Source organism: Lepeophtheirus salmonis, chromosome 5, assembly GCF_016086655.4.
Source record: "Lepeophtheirus salmonis chromosome 5, UVic_Lsal_1.4, whole genome shotgun sequence".
Lineage (NCBI taxonomy): Eukaryota > Metazoa > Arthropoda > Copepoda > Siphonostomatoida > Caligidae > Lepeophtheirus > Lepeophtheirus salmonis.
The window spans coordinates 24380623-24393388 of record NC_052135.2 but is presented as its reverse complement, the minus strand read 5'-3'; the positions used below and the strand labels follow the sequence as shown (position 1 = coordinate 24393388).

Genomic DNA, 12766 nt, shown 5'->3' with positions numbered 1-12766 from the left:
AACTGATTTTTTCTACAACAATTTGGACCGATATTTCGGTGGTACAAACCGCAATCTCAGACTGCAGAAAGAAATATAATCGTATTCAAATCGTGCACCAATTTACATTTCCCCCCCCTTATCCAGATTTATGAGCTGTACAAATATGATTTATGCAACACATTATCTTCATATGACGTCATTGTAGGTCGATGTTCATAATTTAAAAACATACATGATCTAATCAACCATTCATCTATAGTATCTGTCTAGACCGAATTTTAAATGATTTTTTCTTTCGGACTGATCCAGATGGAATTTCTTAAGAGGACCGAAATATTTGGGTCCACTAAAAATAATTAAGGTGGTAGACCGATCTAGGATTTTCAGACCGTAGCCCAACACTAATAAAGAGTCCAATCCTCTCTTTGCCTTTATTATTTTGCTCTTGTCGCACTTTGTTATATAGTTACAATACAAAACGTGCACATTTAGACAGGTAGTCGTCAATTCAAACATCATTTATATTTCATATCTACCAATAAACGAGTACATATATATATATCTTGAATATATACGTATGTATGCGTATTCAATGTTTCCGGCGTATCACTTAAAAAGATGCAAATTAAAAATATTAATATTGCTTAAAGTAGAGGTGGATTCTGCGTATTCTCTTTTTCGTCTCAGTAGGCAAGCATAATTGAACTTCGAACCCACCTAGACCCTTGAATAATTTGTAATCATTTAGTAGGGTGAAAATTTTGTCCTTTTACGTCTCATCAGTCCTGAAAGTTCAGATGTTTTTGAATAAATTCAGGATATGCCCAGTTTTTCGTGGGTTGAGTATTTTACATAAAAGTCCAAGTAAAAATGAGAAATACCAAAATAAGATAAATTGTACACAAATACAACAACTAATTAAATTGAGTCGCTGATAAGTGATGGGTTCTGATGCAAAAAATCATGTCCTTCTGGAATATAAAAGTATTAAAAAAACGAAAATTGACGTGGTAATCCTGAGAATTGGAACAATGTTTGGGAGGAAAACTGCTTCACTCGCATAACGTTTTATTGGATCAGCTGCAAGCAGTCGTAAGAGGGAGGAAATAAACACAAATCCCGCTCCGTTTATAACAAGTACATATAGGTTAGAATTACTCAGATGTAGATCCTCAATTCTATTCCGAGTCCAACAAATAAGTATAATTATAACTCCCGATCAAACCCTTATTATTACTCTCTGTTTCTCATGAGCAAACCCAATAGTTATTTCTTTATAACTATATGTTTTGTCTTCAATAATTAAATAATAATGATAACATTTTTGCCTAATAAAAAACTTTGTTACGATTGTCAATTAGAAAAAGCCTTTTCCTCCTTCTATGACATATTTTATGCATACATACAGCCCCTCCAGACCACCATGCGGACGCTCTGCCTAGTGATGAGTCTATATGGTGGAAAAGAAAAGATTCCCCATTTTTTAAATAGCAATGAAAAATTGCGTGAAAGATTGTTATGAATATATAACGTCATTTTTATTGAGCTGAGTGACAGCAGAGGAAACAAACAGTTTATAATCATATACGACTTATAACTGTAAAAATTGATTGCTAAGTGTTTAAGACAGATGATGACGTCCCAAGAAAAACAATGGATTACTTCGTTTGATCGACTGGTCATCATTTGTACAACACATTAAGTATTCGCATAAATAGGAAAAGACTTGAATCTATCTGTCAATATTAGTATAAATAATTGTATGAGTAACCAATATACACTTTTTTACCGGAATATTTCATACATAGATAATAAATACCCGGGTAAAAACCAGTAAACCTACTAATAAATACAGGTTCGAATACTTTTTTTAAAGTTTTACCCACAGAAAACCCGTTTTTGCGGTTAATATGAGAGTTTGAATGTTTATTTTACGTTGATGTTCCGGGTACGGTTATTAAGCGAATCCATTCTTTGTTCAAAGGTAAAGTCAATGACTTGCTCCCTAATTTCATGATTTTGACGATAAAATGTTAAAAGAGAAAAATAGATTGATGATCTTAAGAGTCCCTTTTGTTAAAATTTTGCACGGAAGGGAGATTTATTTCAGAGAGGTGCAACATAAATACATATGTATATAAAGATTTGCGTTTAACCTTCCATAACATGATGATGAACATACTTAAAATCAAGCATGTGGAACAATCTTCACTCTCTCTCTCTCTCTGTGTGTGTGTGTTTTTTTTTCCATTAATTATGAAGATAATTTTTAACATTAATTTAATTAATCCATTTTCTTACAGATCCAATGCAAAGAGTAATAGTAATAATAGTGGACGATCTTCAAGCCGAACAAGTTTGGCATCGACAGGACGGACAGAGAGCTATCAGTCAGAGTCACATCGTGACAAAGCCAACGGTAAGACAAAATTAGTGACCAGTAATTTTGCTGCAAACATTTTCCTCTCTTAAATATTTTGCTGCATGGCAATAGGTACAAAGTAATGAATTTTTCAGCAGTGAAAAATCAAAATGATAAAGCGTAAAAGGTGGTGAATATGACCTGTGGCAAAATTTGCAAGATGCAAAATTAACAGATCCAAAAAATTATTTGGAATATAAGCTCCTAGATAAAATAAAGGTTTTAGTTAAAATTCTTAGATATCTTAACTCATCCCACAAATTTGAATACAACGCCTATATGGACTCAAATCTATCCACACTATGTTGGCATGTATGCATACATATATGAAATACATTGAAATGTTTCTTTTTTTCTTGATTTTTGCTCGAGATTGTTATTATGTTGACGCACCAAATACATATTAACATGTTGTAATTGTTACTAGACTTTATGTGCATTATGAATAAATAGCGATTAAAAATAAGCTACAATGTTAAAGACAACTTTAATTTGACCTGGAAATTTCTTATACATTTATGTTCAAAATCCTTAAAAAAATATATCTACATTTGAAAAGGCGTGAAAGGTGGGGTACAGAATTACAATGAACAGTTGTATTGATAATTATTATTATATGTAGTTGATACTATGCCAAAAATACTTAAACATGGATAGATAAATAGATATGGAATTGTGTGCCTTGCTTCTTATATGTATAATATGTACATATTATCATTCTATAATAAATGTCCTGTCCTAATATTTTGTTCTGTATTTACCCTTCATTATTATTGAATTAGGGGAGACTGGGCAAGGTTGCAACATGCCTATTTCTTATACATCAAAAAGATTCTAGGAATATTGCCTGCAAGAAATGCCATCAATGTAAAATTGTCAAATATAGGAAAATGACCCACAGTTATACTACATATCTGTCTCATATACGGATGGGACTGACCCATTTAAAGAACCGTACATAGTGTCCCTGTCAATTAAAAAAACCTTGAACATAAATAGTATCTGGAAATGAGGAGGGTAATTTATGGTACTTGATATAGTGTCATTAGTTTCTAAACTCTCTCAAGGTTCAACAGTTATCCTACGCCAATCCCTTGCACTTGGGATAGAATTTGGGAAACTAGGAAGTTTATTTTATTTTCGCTCATTTGGAGATGGGAACACTATCATCAGTTGATCCTCAGATGAGTCAGATCCATTTGTAGATGGGATATAATGGTAGAAGAATCACAATACATAAATGAAGTATAATTGCGGGTAATTTTCTAATAGGTATTGGAATAAAACTAATTTCGTCGCAACAAGTGTCAGCCTATTGTTTATTCTGCATAGATACATTAAAGCCAAGCCATAGCCCTGGTTATTGATAAAATACAAGTTCTCTGACTGGAAGTTAGATTTTAAGACTGATCTATATGCCCAAACTTATAATATCTAGGTAAAGCAAGGCGTCTTTGTATCTTAATGTGCTATAATATATTGAAAGCAATAATTCAATAGATTGAAATGCCTAGTTATTTATTCCTCAAAAATATCATCAAGCTCCATTGCCGTACCTTGTGCAACCACCATTGGCTACCATTCAAATAGAATTTGTACTAAAACTAAAGACAAGATTAATTTATAAAAGATTTAATCAATCACAAAAAGATTTGGGAATGTTGTCTTAAATTTTGGATCCTAGCAATCTACTCAAAAGCAAAAAGTGTTGCAACTGTCCCCGGTCTTCCCTACATTTTATGAATTGGTCGAATTGCCAAATTCCATTCATTTACTACTTAGATATTATTATTCGCTACTGAGCAATTAGGGATTTATTTTCCGATGATACTGAGGATGTGATTGACTTGTAAAGAGAATGCGCTCGCCTTCTTTCCTTGAACTAGTTTCAATTATACTTGTCTTCGTACCATTCTGTATATATTTTTCTCACACAATTCAAGGATGTGCAATGTATTATCTACTGGACAAATGATATATATATATATTTTATTCATGTTAAAAGATTATTGAGAGGGAATATATTTGCTGTGGTAAGATTAGTATTCATTATAACGATATATTCCTTGATAGGAAAGATATTGTCTAATAGTGTTTAGACTCGATAAAAGACAGAGTTTTTTTTCTGATTCGGTTGATTTCGGCCCAGACTACGATCTCAGACCGTAGAAGAAATTCAATCGTTTTCAAATCGTTGACCGATTTTTTTGAGTCTCAAAATAAAGAACAGGGGGGTCAGCCTCAATCTATGGACCAATTTTCTCCCTTATCCTGCTTTATGAGTTCTACAAATATTATTTATACAATATCTTGCAGGTTACTAATATATACTGTATAAAAAAATGTATGCCCACGTGAATTTCGACAATTTTTACATCTCTACATAGATATAAGTTAAACGTGAAATGTTTTACAATATACCTTACTCTCTTATGAGGAGATTAACACTAAAGTAGGGTTCCGGTCTGGCAATCTTAGACCAGTTTGAGACCGTTATAATTCATTTGGTTTGGATCTGTTGTATATAATTTGGTCAAAAAACAAAATGTGTTATGTATGACCTCTAAAAAAAAGGAAATATCGGTCCACGGTTTCAGACCACGGTCTGGACCAAATATCGATCCAGATCGTTCTTAAGTCGTTACCTTAATTGTATATTGTAGCCTTTTATCCGAAAAGAAAGAGAAAAAATGGCGTCAATCATTAAGCAGTAGTTAGGCTACTCTTCCCAACGATGGAATTATTATTCAATAATCATTGGAAATTGTTCAAAGCTTAATTGCAAGAGCTAGTTCAAATTTAGCAACAATAATAAGGGGAAAAGAAGTAGACAATTGACAGTTAAGGTAACACCGTGTTCTAAAAAAATAACATAAGAAAAAAATTGATCTTGGACCGAGTTCTAAGACTAGCTAAAACTTTTTCTCAATGTATCAACTTCTTACTTATGTGGAAGGGAATACGTGAATAGAATATAGAATGATAAATACAGCAATGATATAAGGACTTTTTTGTATTCTATTTCAATTTTCACCATCAAATCGTATTATTTCGTGAATTGAAAGCACATTAGTATATTTTTTAAATATCTATAGGGATGTAAATATTAATTATTTTTGGTATGTAAAAAAAACCTCGATGTTTAGGCGGGGAAATTTGACAATTTGAAGAATGTTTGACAAAAGAGCAACTTAGGTGGTATGACGTTTAATTGAAATTAGCTTTGAGATGAAGAATATAAACATAAATGTATCAAGCAAGGGTAATGGCCGAAATCACTCCGTTTTCGATCCTCAATTCTATCTTGAGTACCACAAGGAATTACAGTAATAACTTCTCAACAAAAAATCAGCGTTACCCTTTGTCATTGAGTAGCACACGCTCACTCTTGTGTATACTTTATACTTATATGGTATCTCCTAAATAATGATATCAGCTTAAGAATATAAAAACACTCTTCAGAATGTCAACAACAACAAAAACCTGCACGCTAAAAGATGCTTAGTATTTAGAACACTACATATATGTGAGAGGGTTTGGGGGAGAATGACTCCATTGTAATACAAATCCAAGTCGAGTCTAAAGTCATTGCACACAAGTCCAAGTCCTTGAATATATATGTACATCGAGTCCGGTTCTATTCCTTAAATATTTCCAATGAGTACCATTCAAATCCTCAGAAAATAAAAGAGTTGAAGTGAATTTTGAGTCTAGGTCAAATTGCAAGTCTTGGCTTTAGAGTCCAAGTCTCCACCTCAGATATGTATTGTATATATTATATATGTATGTGATAATTAACTGTTCATATATTATTATTATGACTAATGTTCCATGAGAGAATAAATGCAATGCGATGCTATGTGATGCAGTTAAAAGCGTGGAATGTGAAGTGAACATTAATATACTTTGCTATGCTTTGTTTCAAATATCATTCACAATAATATGTTACATGTACATTCTACACAGTCGTTCCTCGTAGACTTCTACATAGTGAAAGAGATTTATATCCATGGATCATCATCACATACAGTCTTAAAAGGAGTTAGAATATTACGTAATTATATGTAATGAAAGAGTTGATAAGTGATATTTATCTCAATTTAATTCATGTTACAGATATTTTTGAAGATATACATATTTTGTATTTTCTTACATATGTGGTGCCCTACATAAAATCAATATTGGCCCAAAGTCAAGAAAAGGAGAAAATTTCTATTTATTTTTTGACTTCATATATACATACAGCCCAATATTTCATAGACATATTTGAGTCAATTATAGGCTTCTTATTCAAATTTGTGGGATAACTTAAGATACCCAATATTTTTAGCTATTGTTTAGAACCTTTATTTATTGAAGATACTTGTATTAGCCTAATAGATAATAAGATAATATTTATATAGGTACTGTTTATAATAGGTTGAGGGAAAAGTAATTTCGTAATTTTTCTCTTTATTTTAATGCCTTTAAGAACTGTAACAATCATCCGATTTAAGCCAAGTATGTGCCGTTCTGTTGGATAACTTGTTAAAAACGAAAATCCAACTTCATAGGGCCCTTTTTGTAGAAACCCTTGCCCCTATTGCCAAAAAAAAACTCGGAGGACCATTTTTCACAGGCCTCTATGGAGGTCAAATTTGTATCTCAAGCGCATTGGCCATAGACAAGAACATTCAGTAGTCACGTGGTACCAGGTCCGGATTTTTTTGGTCGATTTAGACTTCACGACTGACAGGCCAATCGTAATGCTGTTGCAAAAGAGTTTTTCTCCAACGTAATATATTAATTTCTCATTCCTTAATTGTGATAACCAACTTTGGGTAGTCTAAGTGCAATTTACAGGTCATCCAAAGGGTTAGTAAGAATAATTTGTAGATAGAAATTAAGGTAATCTAGACTCAAATTTGAGAAAAATCAATCTAGCTTGCTTTTTTGTTAACAGGCCACATATACAATGTTTGTTGTAAGTTTTGTCATTTCAAGAGAAGGACTACGAATCTTGATTAAAAAATACTTAAGAGTTTGGGCATACAGTTATCTGTATGTAGGTGGATCAAAATAATTTATTGAAATATTAGCAAGTACCAATATCCTACTCATTATCACGCTTTTTAACAAATTAAATATGCCAAAAAAGTATTTTGTGTCCAATCTTTTTATTGGAAAAGGATCTTATGTCAAGTCAGAATTAGTTTTATTATTATTATTTTAAAGCAATTGCTTAGGACGTTATGTAACTTCACTATCAAAAAATAGCAGTTTTGGTCATCATTCAATGGATATATTATTATCATATATAATAATCTACACACTTATAATGTCCAATATCTCAATTTTTGGTCTATTGAGTAGAATAAGTCATTTTTTACACTTTGCTGTAGGCTGTACTTTATTCGATATATTATGTACATTGTACATTAGAGTTCCTTTCCATGAGTAATGAACAAAAACTTATAATTTTTTTTGTTGTTGTTTTTTCATTTTGTTTTCAAAATCAGTGTATCTATCCAAAATATAAAAAAAATATTGTCCTCGCCTTTAAAGTTGAGAAAATTATTATTTATTTATTTCATCTCTTCTTTCATAATTATCCAAGTACATGGAGTTTATATATATAGATTTTTTTTAGTCGAATATATCAACATAAAAAGGATAATACCACAAGTTTAAGTTTAACATAATTTTGTCGATATAGTGGAAAGATAGTTTAAGCTCAATTATAGACTATCAAGTCTTAAATAAAAAATTAAAATATGAATAAATAAATTTCTTAATGTTTTGTTCAACTAATGATGAAACTATTAGGTTTAAATGAAATAAATATGGAGGTAAGAATGCGTGTTTTTCACGAGGACGGTACATACTACGAAGGTATTATGCAAGATGTACCAACTTTTGTTATAATAATTTCGATCTCTCAATTAACTCACGATTACCCATCCAATGCCTTTATTTAATACTCCCGTGACTTCTTTCTTAATTATTTTTGATTTCCTAGCGATACAGCAGGTAAATAGTACGGATCTAAACAAACATTTATTATATACGTCCGAGTAGGTACTGACACAAATTCAATCAATACAAAGAGCATTGTTCGAAACTGGATGCATGTTTTGATGATGTAGATATATTTTTGCATCAGCTCGGCAACAAAAACAACGATGAAAAATAATCTCTAGAAATCTTTTTTAAGTCATTTTAATGGGGGAAACAAAAACAAAGAAGTACGTAGATATTAGTGTTGAGACTCTATCCGAGACCGAATCTTCTCCCAGTTCGGTTTTAAGCTATGCATTCTAGGCACATTGTTACCCTCATTCCAAAAAGAAACACAAAAATACCAGTAATTTTTTTTTGTTAGTTATCTAATTCTTTCCAACTCCTATGAATCTATTATTTAGTAGTGGGGCAGGAGTCGTTTACTTATATTATTTTATTTACGAAACGATCCAACGTGGCCCTGTCTTGCGATAAAATAATACAACTCCCGGAATAATAATATTATTCAATTTATATTTATCAATTCTAATATCAAATTCAAAATATTATTTGTGGCACAAAGAAAATAAATCATAAAAGAATACTTTTTTCAATTTATTAATTTTCACCTCCAAACTACATACTGTAAAACAACAACATGGATTATATATTTTTTTAAGTCTGTTCATAACCTAATGTCCAGAATTGTTCACACCTTAACAAAATCGAGCTAATTTAACCAATCAACGTTCAGAATACTGATTAGGGGAAAGAAGCAGAAAATTTGACAGCTGACAACAATAAACAATTTAAATTTTGTGTTGTTGAGGTAACACCGTATTAGAATGTAGAGACCGTGGTCTAAAACCAGCGGCCAAAATTTATTTTTCAAAGAAAATGCCATTTTTATGTGGAACTGACCAAATACAATCTATGTGTGGACCGAATTTTACCCTGTGACTGCTCCATGCCAAATTTGGACCCAATTAGTACCATCTTACAAAAATTATAATGGTTTGAGACCGATCTATGATTTCCAGAACGAAATCCAACACTAGTAGATACCTATTGATAGGCTATGTGAGCCGTAAAAAAATACGAAAATAGGTTTATTTCTGTATTCTATTCCTTAACGTAAGAATATATTACGTACGTACATTTGGTATATTTATAATAAAATACAAAATGATTCGTGAGGAAACGTTCAAATACATTTGTACTTATATAAGTATATCCATTTATTTGAATAATTACTTTTGTTCTTTTGATTTAAATATGTACCTACGTATTTTTAAGGGATCGTCCGGAGAAGTTGTCTTCTCTTACTCAAGCTATAATAGGTGGAGTTCTTGTTCAACTATCTATAAGTAACTACAAAATATAGCATAGCGTAAGGTAGAGGAAAGGCACAGGAAGAACTTATTGAAAATCTGAGGCAATTAAACTTAATTACATACAATCCTTATTCAAAGTTCATAACCTCTTCTTTTTCAAGAAGAATGTTTTTAGCTGCTGTATGTATGTACTTAAAGACCTCCAGGGGTGATGATGGCAGAAGCAGTTACTACGACATGCTGTCTATCATCTATAAACATTATACATGAATATAATACCTATGATGCGTATGGCTTCCGTTATTAGTGTTTGTATTTACATCCTGGGATTCCTTCGACATTTGTTGTTAAATATTTTGTATTATGTTTGGAATCTAGAACTGTTTCTACTAGCGTTGGTTTTCGGTCCAAAAGCAAAGACCAGTCAAAAAAACGTTATGATTTGTATTCCACCGATCTAAAATAAGTGCAGTTTGGACAGGCCTCAAAGAAATATTCAATTTAATATCGTTGACTGGACCAAGATATTGGTCGAAATCGGTCTAGAAAAAATGACTTAAGACTCAACCGAACAAATCAGTCTGGAACCGATTCTCATTACTAGTTTAAGCTTGTTGTCAAATTTACCGTAAATAAAACGTTTTTCTTCACTTTTTTTTATAATGTCACAATTTTTGAATTGACAATTTCCTGTATTCAAAAATTTACTTTATCTATGAAAAATAAATTGGTAATTATAACAAAATATTTTGTTCAAAAAGGTCATCACCTCATCTCTCAGTCCTGGGGCAAGATTGGGAAAATTACATCCACTCCCTTTAATATTGGAACCTAGGAATATTTGGGCAATTAATTTGATATATGCATAAGATCCTTTTCGATCTTTTATACTGTAGTTAGGCTCCTAAGAATTGGCATCTCCTAGGATTATGGGTATATGTAGTGAGGTAACACAAAAACAATCTTTATCAAAAATTGGATTTTGAAGTGTCTAAAAGAACAAGATTTGTGGAACATCTCAGTACCTCTTGAGGTCTTAGGACAGAATCATGCTAATGATGGTCTACAACCAATCATACGGCATCAAATCAGTCGCAAATTTTTTATTTCTTTTCTTTGTGATGCTTAATGGACTTTAAAGAAGCTTGAGTTATCTCTCTGTCAAAATATACTTCTGAAAAGTTCTACATTACATATTCCTGAGTCTTTGGATTTGAATAGTTTTTGACATGAAGATGAACCCCAATAAATTACGACTAAAAAAATAATGTACCTGCAAAAATGTTCTTTCCTTTTTGAGAGTATTAGTTCTTAGGTCCTTGTGGAAAAGATCTGAAATCCAATTAATTGAGTGTTGGGAGACAAAAAGGTCGAGGCTTTACTAACTACCCATTGTCTCTAGCTGAAAATTGGTTTACTTACAGAGTCTTTACAGATACAATTGAATTATCTTCTATAATGAAATCAGAGGAGCGGTGTTTCTTTTCTGTGATAAAAAGACCACATCTCACATTTTATATGACTACAAAACTCTCCGTACAGCTTTTAACTGAGGTGGAATTATCATTTGGAGGGAAAATTCTGAGGAACGACTTTTTCACTCTGACGTCCCCAAAAAAGATCCTATATCATGCCGTTATAACGAAAGTACAATATTACCTTTATTCTCTTAAAGCAATTAATGACACCACAAATGTCCTGGCAGAAAACATTGTTAAAGACTATATTAGATTGTTACTACTTATTTTTAAAAAAAATATTATGCTTTTAGTATTTTTTTTGTTGTTTTTATATAATTTTTTTATTGCCAGGTTTTTATTAGGGATTTTTGACTGTTCTTTAGGTTATTCATATTTCATTTGGTTTGTTTGTTAAATTTGTATCAAATTAATGTTAATGAAAAAAAAATCTTGAACAAAAATCATAAAAATGAAAAAATTGAGGATTATAAAGTTAAATTTATTTTTTAAATCATATATGTATAGCTACATAGAGTTTTGAGATGATTTGAAATACTCAAGAATCGTAACTTTACTTTAGGGCCTGCATTTGACTCATGATACTTAATTTGGCTCAAATATGGCCCCTTTCACATAGAATCCATCCATTTCTAATCATTTAATTGTGACAATTAATTTTTGCAACCTTACAGTGGCTCTTCAATGGACTAATTTGAATGATTTGGTAATACAAATTGAAGATGAGTATTTTTCAAAAAATATATATGTAATCTAGACTCAATTTTGAGAAAAATCATTCTTGCTTGCTTTTGTGTTGACGGGTCACATATATGGTCTGAATAATTTACTTCAATATTTACATGGAGTGCTTAAATGTATTCATTTTAGCTTGTTTTTGTGTTGAGAGGCCACATAATATACGTATATCTCAATTCCAATCTTGGTTCTCACGCCAATCATCATCATCATAACAGTCAGTTCGTAGTTATTCGATCTAATTATTATTAGATTTATATATGTACATGTATTGAATATTAATACAAGGTTTTGCACACCAATGGAAGAGAACGAGGAGAGAAGGGAATAATGGAATGATGGTGTAACAAAATTATCCTTATTATAATCCTCCAATTGCAAAAAATATAAAATATGACTCCATTTTTTATGCATAATTATTGGATCATTTTTCTACTATGTGCATTGTACAATTTACATAACGGATGGTTTGCATGTGACGGCAGCATTGTTGATGTTGGCCATTTTTGGTGCCTAACCAAACAATTTTTAGTACAATAGAAATCCTTTTTTCATTAAGATTTAGAAAATCGTGAGCTATTGCTGTGTATTTTGATGTCAAAATGGAACCAACAAAAAAAGGACTTTGATGGTGAATTTTAAGGACCAAAGAGTAGAGATATTTAGAGCTTGACTTTTTATTTACTCCAAGTCCTATTTTTAATATCCGGAATATTTAATATTTAAAAATGTTAATCAATTTAATTTTTTTTTTCTCAAAATTTTCATTCTGTACATTTTACAGACCTAGAGTTTAGAGGGAAGAAATACATATATTTTTTTATTCCAAATAG

General features: G+C 31.3%; 1 protein-coding gene across 9 annotated transcripts in view; it reads left to right on the top strand.

The window, feature by feature from the left end:
* LOC121117229 (uncharacterized) overlaps positions 1-12766 on the top strand; it is a 91873-nt gene that overhangs the window by 52799 nt on the left and 26308 nt on the right. For all 9 annotated transcript variants that reach the window (XM_071888452.1, XM_071888448.1, XM_071888449.1 and 6 more), the window contains one exon: positions 2286-2401. In XM_071888452.1, the coding sequence (XP_071744553.1) occupies positions 2286-2401 (116 nt within the window). The remainder of the gene's footprint in view (positions 1-2285; positions 2402-12766) is intronic.